The sequence below is a fragment of the Buceros rhinoceros genome, unplaced genomic scaffold (genome assembly GCF_000710305.1).
Source record: "Buceros rhinoceros silvestris isolate BGI_N320 unplaced genomic scaffold, ASM71030v1 scaffold9079, whole genome shotgun sequence".
Lineage (NCBI taxonomy): Eukaryota > Metazoa > Chordata > Aves > Bucerotiformes > Bucerotidae > Buceros > Buceros rhinoceros.
This window is the reverse complement of record NW_010429727.1, coordinates 53822-61529: the sequence shown is the minus strand read 5'-3', so window position 1 is coordinate 61529 and position 7708 is coordinate 53822. Positions and strand designations below refer to the sequence as shown.

The following is a 7708-nucleotide window of genomic DNA, read 5'->3' as shown; positions in this document are numbered from 1 at the left end:
AAGCGCGCGAGCGCCCTGCCAGTGTGTCGCAGAACGGTGGGGTGCGACGGGACCTCTGCACATCACCCAGTCCAACCCCGCTGCTACAGCAGGGTAACCCGCGGCAGCTTGCACAGGATCATGTCCCGGCTGCGTTTGAATATCTCTCTCCACAACCTCTCTGGGCAGCCTGTTCCAGTCCTCTGTCTCCCTCAAAGTAAAGATTTTCCTCACCAGGCGTATCTGAACCCCCTCCAACTCCTTGTTCCTGGACTTCCTTATTTGCAATGACAGTGGCTTTGGGTTTAACAGACCTGTCTTGGTAGGTGACCTCTGCCACCCCACACCTCCACTGTCCCACCAGCTGTCCCATCAACCACGTCTGTTGCTGTGCCTGGTGCTCCCGTTCAACGTGGCTTTGAGCCATGTGTCTCAGGAACCACCGCCAGTACAGTGGTGGCAACGCAGCCAACGGTGGCCTCAGCACAACGACCTGAGCAGCAGAGCGGCTGACTGCTCTGCCCTGGGCTCACGGCGAGGCAGCAAATGCCTCTAGACTGGGCTCAGCTAAGTCTCGACCAGGTTCACTCATGGGTCTCTGAAGTCAGCGATGCACCCCAGGAACCGTCTGCCTGACATCATACACTCGGTGTGACTGTGGCATCAAGTCCTTCTGCCTCACGCTTAACTGCTCACCTGTGTGTTCCAGCAACCTTAGCCACCTTCTGCCAGTCTTGTCTGCAGTGCCTCTTCTTCGCTGAAGTTCCTGAGCTGAGTTTCCCTCAAATCCTTCAAAGCCTCCTTTGATGATGTATTTCTTCCTGTTTCCTGGAGTCTCTCTTCACCCCCTGGTGCCACTCATTGCTAAACCCTGCAACCCTTCAGCTTTCAGGTTGAAAGTCATACCCAGATGGAGATGTGACATCAATTAGAGCACCTGTTCTGCACATCTCCTCATGAATGTGACCGTGTTATTCCTCAGAGCTTCTCAGAAATCTGGGGAGATGGGCATCGCCGTCCTGAGAGAGGGGTGTAGGGCGGCAATGCTCAGCCCCTGCGTCTGCAGGTGTGTGAGCACTTCACTCAGGGCTCCTTTGGAGAAATCGATGAGGCCATCAGGAGAGCTGGAGGTGTGCTCCACCTCCTCGGAAGTGTTTGTCTGAACAAACAGGAAGAATCACACCCTGGGAGTGTTTAGTTCTCTCTGGTGACTCTAAAGGAGGTGCTGAAGGCACAGGAATCTGATGAGGTGGATTGCTTTACAAATCTTCCACAAATCAGACTTGGCCACAGCTTTCAGGTTGCTAATAGAGGCAGGAATCATTCAAGTAAGATAACCACGTGTATGCAGATCTTTAAAACCCCTCTGCTCCTGGCAGCTGAGCGCTCTCTGATAGGATCAAGTGCCCTTATCGAAGACGGTTGCCATGGCCCAGTTCACAGACTCCCAAAGGATGCAAAGCCACAAGTCAGGACCATTCCGCGTGCAGGGCTGAGGTTGTTCAGCGTGCAGTAGAAACGGAGGGAGAGCAGGGGAGCTCCATGGTGGGGAGCTCAGGCAACGCCGTTTTCAGGAAGGGAACACCGCTGAGGAAGGGAAAGGGCTGCATCTGTTCCAGCAGCCCCTCCACCCTGTTCTCAGCAGATCCCGTGTCCTTTCCTTAGGTTGTATTCAACCTTGGGCTTGCCACGGGCAGTCGGAATAGCTTTATGATCTACCTAGAGAGTATTTATTGAGTATTTCAGCTAATGCTTCTTCCTGAGACAAGGGATATGCTCAACGGAGCCAAACTGATGAGCCCAGCGTCTTTCGCCTCGGGCTAGAAATACTTAACATCACATGAACGGGAACCAAGAGAGGTGGAACGAGTGTGTGTGTGTGTGTTTGTGTCTGTGTGTATCAGCTTATTTAAAACCTTCTTAAAGAAGATAAGCTGAGGACTTTTCTTTAGCAGCTGTATGAAATAAGGAAGACGAGGTTTGGGGCTGGCAGCTTCTGCAGGGTGGATTTAGCGCAGTGCTGCTGTAGAACAGCACCTTCTGCAGGAAATGGAGATGAAAACGCTCTGGTTTGGGGAGATCTCACCCCTCTCTGTGGACCAACCTGCTCTAGTTCAAGATGTCCCCGCTTACTGTAGGGGGGTTGGACTAGAGGACCTTTGAAGGTCTCTTCAAACACAAAGCATTCTGTGATTCTGTGACCAATAAGCTAATGCATCTCCTCTGGAGTTAGGTGGCACATGGAAATTACCTGCATAGGGGGTTACCTTGGGGCTGTTCATCCTGGAGAAGGATTCCAGGAAACCTTATTGTGGCCTTTCAATACGTAAAGGGGCTGTAAGTAAGATGGGGACAGTCTTTTAAACACGGGCTGTTGTGACAGGACAAGGGGTGATGGGTTTAAACTAAAAGAGGGAGATTCAGACTGGATAAACAGAAGAAATTTTTTACCATGAGAGTGGTGACACCCTGGCCCAGGTTGCCCAGAGGGGTGGTAGATGCCCCATCCCTGGAAGCATTCCAGGTCAGGTTGGACGGGGCTTTGAGCAACCTGAGTTGAAGCTGTCCCCGTTCACTGCAGGGGCTTGGACTAGGTGATCTTTGAAGGTCCCTTCCAGCCCAAGCCGTTCTGTGATTAAACCTCCGCAATGCAACAGGACTCCAGAAGGGAGCCGGACTGGTAGGTCTCAAGGCCAAAGGGAACCACCAGAATTGTCTTACAGAGTCTTGTGTAACACAGCCTGGGCTGACCTGTGGCCATGGGTGGTTTTCCAGAGTAACCACAGCCTAGACAGGATAACAGCAGCGCCAGAGACCCACCGCTAGCAGCCCTGGATTGGGGTGTGGTGAGGAGACGAGGTGGAGGCCTTCACTGCCAATGTCATGTAGGATGGGTCTGTGCCAGAAATGACACCTCCCACTTGCTGGACAGGCTGTCCTAAAGCTTAAAAAGGCTTGTAGTCCTACCTCGTTCTCTGCTCTTGAGGCAATAACGTTTCTTATGGGGTGTTAGAAAAGAGAGGCAGATCATAGCTGTATAGCAGGATGCTATCTGCAGCCTGCCAAGGACAAGAGGGGCTCCTCTGAGCCCCTCCTCACTGTCCCCAGTGCAACCCTTCCAGGCTTGTTCATCCAAAGACTTGCCTGGAGCCTAAAAACTCACACGCGACTGGATTTCGTGTGCTGCCGGCGAGCGCTGTGGAAGAACAGTGAAGAGCTGGGTGCTGAGGCAGGAGGGTGGAAGGGACATGTGAACAGCAGGCTGCAGTGAGACTCTGAAGATGAGCCAACTCATCTCCCAGCCATCTTCCACACCCTTCACATCTTCTGGATGCGAAGAAGCAGGTCACAGCTCTGCCTGGAAGAGGGCTGAGGGGCTGGGAGGATAGTCTGGGGAGGAGGAGGAGGATACTGCTGTGCTCTGACTCCTCCTTTGGGCCTTACATTCACAGCAAGGAGTCCATTCCTTCCAGCTGCCTTTGTGCAGCTTTTGAGAAGCCAGGGAAGTGCCCCAATGCAAACACATCATTTGTGGTGGCGGCAGAAAAATGCTCTTGGCTGCTCCCTCAGGGGCCAGTGTCAAATTTCAGCTCAAGCCGAGCTTCATCCACAGCTTCGTGGCATGGTGAGGAGTCGGGCTGGTCTCTGTACAGACACGATGCAATTTGCTTGCGCCCACAAAGGGGGAACGGTGCTCTTTGGAAGTGCCTGTGATGCTTTACAGAAGATGCTGGTTTTGCCCAGCCCTGTCATTTCAGAACGCTGGGGTCTATTGCTTCTGCTGTTGTGCAAAGGGCAAATATAGGGCGTCTCTGAGACAGGGGGAACACGTCTGGCAGACTGAGGGGTTGTGAGGTCGTGTAATTCTGAGATTGCATTTTTCTGGAATAACTAGCACTCTCCAAAGCCAGGAGTACCCACTGACTTCGCTGGAAGATGCAAGGTCTAGGGGTGCTCCTGATTGTTAGAGATCAGAGACTGCACCCAGGCAGTCACCCTTCTCAGCACCGCTTCCTGCTGCCAGCGTCACTGCTGTCTCGCTTGGGTTCCAAGTCAGCCCTCTCCAGGCTTCAGCCTTCCTCCCAGGGTCAGATCTTGCACACCACACAGTGGTGTGATGGTCTGCAAGCAACCATGTGCTGTTTGTTGGGGTGTTCCTTCACCGAAGGGTTTTACGTGGACTTTGGAAGAGGCTGGAGAGAGCTGATTCAGCTCCGGAAATGTGCTTGTGGATTAGCTCAGCAGCCAGCGCTGTCACGCTGCATGGGCGGCGGGTTGGGATTGGTGTTGCACCACAGTGGTAGTGGCAGGAGAAGCTCTTTCCTGAAGAGGAGGTGCCTTTGGAAAGGGTCTGGAAACTCTTCCCTAGGCTGTCAGCACCCTAAGGTTTGACCTGCAAGATCCGTTACCTATTGAACCCCCATGTCTGCTATGCACGAGGCGGCTGTCCAGGCCTTAACGGACCTCTCTCCCCTGTAAAACGTCCAGCGGAGTGGGGGCTGCTCCGCTGCAGTCCCTGCGTGCATCTCACACCGGTTCCCAAATTGCGCGTGTGTTTCTAACCGCACACTGCAGCGTCCGGGGTAGAATAATTGACGGGGCCACCCAGAGGGGCAGGAACAGTGCTGCGAAGAGCTGCCACGAGCCCTGGCCGCCAGGTTTGGCCTCGTGTGCCGAGCCACATTCCGGTTTGGAAAGGAGAGGGTGTGTTTATGGCCTCTAACAACCCAACAGTGTAAGCCGGCCAGCTGAGGGGATGGTCAGCACTGTATCACAGGAGCAGCTGTGCTTATCGGGCTTTTCAAGCTTGTGGCTTGTGGTCTCAGAGGGCGGCCAGAGGCAGGACAGGGCCTCCTGGAAAAACAGCCTTATTTTTACACGTAGCTGTCGATAAAAAGTGACTGATGCAATTCTGAAAGGCTCTGGCCCTGGTGGCAGCTGAGGTGCTGCTTTATCCTTGCTCCTTCAGGGCAGGCCAGAACCTTTTCTCATCACCGTTTGTTTCATCCCCTTTTCCTCGTGCAGCAATTGAAAGGGAAGATCCTTGTGAAAGGCAAGAAGCTGAGCAGGCAGGAGGACCCAGCTGGAACAAATGGGAACAACAACCTGGAGGCTGAGGACGTCTCTGATGAAGATGAAGCAGCTGAAATTGAAGATGAAACTGTGAAGACCGAGATAGAGCAGAAGGGGAAGGTGAGTCCAAGCAGTAACAGTGCTGGAAAGGGGCAGACCTGGAGAGGCAGAAAAGCTGTAAGCGAGATCTTCGCCTGTTGCAGAAGGCTCCAGAGTCCTGCATCAGGGTATCCCGTCTGTCAGCCTATCCCAGGGTCGTGCTGGGAGACCACTCCCCTCCTTCGGTGGGTTGGGTATCATGCCAAAAAAAAAAGACACTTTTACAGTGTTCCCAGCTAAGAGAGTGTTCAGCGTGATTTCAGCCACTCGGCTGGGGACATGTAAGGGTGAACTGTGGAAATCGCTGCAGCTGAGGATCCTGGCCCTTGGTCAGCGTCTTGCAGAAGCAAGAAGATCTTGCAGAGCCAGCCAAGCGTGAAGGTTGGCTTCTTCCCTCAAAATGAGGCTGGGGGACCCTGCGACTGGGACAGACGACGTAGCGTTGACGGAAGCAGAGGAAGGGCATATGTTCAGTCTATCGCTGTCTTATTCCCAGAAATCCATTTGTCATGGGACCATCGTGACTTTGCTTATTGCCAGAAACTGCTGCTTTTCTAGTCACATTTTGGGACGTTCCTGCACCCTCACTGACCAGGTTTTTCTGACCTGGAGGAGGAAGGGAGGGAAGAGCTACAGGTCTATGGGGTAAGGGTGGCTGGTTACCAAACAATGGGATGAGGGTTTCTGGGAGGAAAATCTGGGCCTTTACATCAGTGTTTTTCTCCCTCATGTGAGGACGTTAATTTTTCCAGACTGCAGGTCACTGTGGAGGCCATACCCCTTCCTGACCAGGTTCACAGGTGATACAAATACAGGCAGTCTCACTGATGGCCAGTCACTGGTGTTGCCTCTGGATCTGGTCTGATCTATGCTTCCCTTTGCTGATTTTATCACTCTTTGAGGGTCTAATCTCTGAAGTGTAGTCAATAATGTGTACAATTTTGAAGTCTGTGGTTTTCTTTTCTTGCCTCTGGTGGGAGCTGGTGGCTCTCACTTCACCCTTGCACCGATGAATGCGGCTGTGGAGTAGGAGGCATCAAAGCATTGTGAGCACTTCCTAGTTCAGGGGAAAAAACCCAACCTCTGGAGGCCAAAACATCCTTCCCTTCCCCTCACTTCCAGGTTTGCATGCCTGGGACCAGGGCAGTACGGGAAACTCATTGCTGAGGCTCTGTTGTAAAGTCTAGCAACTGAAGACAGCCACTGATGCTGAAATATGAGTGCTCATGCAGAGAGCAGCAGAAAGGGTAATCCCACCAACGAAGAGGGAATCCGTCTGGAGAACATCATGCAACAAGGGTGCTGGGACAGGAAGCATCTGTTGTGTGAAATCTCTCTTAGCTCACCAATCCAGATCAACTGGGTGGGTTGACGCGGTGTTTGTAGCCCTAATCAGTTGTGAGGTGTGATAGCGAAGCCGAAACACTCATTCGCATCATAACATGTGAAAAAATGCAGGAGGGATGGCCAGATTAAATGAAATATTCTTGGTAGTAATGCTTGGGAGGTTAGTGATACCACTGGACAGGATGGGCCTGAGAGGGCAGTGATGCTCTGAGAGGAGAGATTAGGACTCTCTGTGCAGGCCAAGGGGCATGGCAAGGGCAACCTGCCCCTTTTCCACCCTCCCTCTACATCAGGGCACTACTGAGTGTTGATAGTGTGTGTCTTTTTCATGTGAAGATGGTGGAGAAGAGAAGCCCCAGGGGTCTTAGACAGAACATGATGGTTACTTTTGAGTATGGCTGCAGAAACTCTCCACAAACCTTTCACTCTCCTGCTTCTAGAGTGACACCTTGAAGCTGGCCAAGGAGCTGTCAGACACAGTTGTCTACTGCAAGAGTGTCCATTTCACCGGCTTTGAGGACCCCAGCCATCCACGGGCTTTCTACGAGATGTCATCGTTCACAGAGAGCAAAGCTCTGAAACTAGCCCAGGAGTCTGGTATGTGTGTTCTGTCCTGGCAAAAAGCCGTCCTCTGTCCCAGTCCCCCATAAAGGGACAGCTAGTGGCGGTTAAGCACAAGGAAAAGGCATCCTGAAAAACGTGGGTTATGATCTCTTTGTCACTGAGAAACAGTGGGAATAACGTAGTGTCAGAGAGGCTGCTACCAAGAAGGCATTTTATGCAGGTAATTGACGTCTGGCCAGACTTGCTGGGCAGAGCAGCAGTGTATGTCTATCAGCATCAAGAAGACACAGAAGTAGCCCCCGTCACTGAAGGGGCCATTTTCTTCTTCTTCCCCTCCCCCCCCCCCTTTTTTTTTTCTGTAGGAACCAGTTTTATTCATCACAATATCAGGCACCTGAGCCGGATCTACCCTGCAGGCTGGAGGACAGATTCTTCCAACTACAGTCCCATTTTCTCCTCCTCCCCCCCCCCCCCCCCCTTTTTTTTTTCTGTAGGAACCAGTTTTATTCATCACAATATCAGGCACCTGAGCCGGATCTACCCTGCAGGCTGGAGGACAGATTCTTCCAACTACAGTCCCATTGACTTGTGGAATGTCGGCTGCCAGATTGGGGGGGGGCAACGGGGGGGTGGGGAGGGGCGCACC

General features: G+C 52.6%; 1 protein-coding gene across 1 annotated transcript in view; it reads left to right on the top strand.

The window, feature by feature from the left end:
- PLCD1 (phospholipase C, delta 1) overlaps positions 1 to 7708 on the top strand; it is a gene marked incomplete at its 5' end in the record, with an annotated part of 44923 nt that overhangs the window by 30514 nt on the left and 6701 nt on the right. The window contains 3 exons of the mRNA XM_010142756.1: positions 5005 to 5172; positions 6939 to 7095; positions 7557 to 7691. Of these exons, the coding sequence (XP_010141058.1) occupies positions 5005 to 5172; positions 6939 to 7095; positions 7557 to 7691 (460 nt within the window). The remainder of the gene's footprint in view (positions 1 to 5004; positions 5173 to 6938; positions 7096 to 7556; positions 7692 to 7708) is intronic.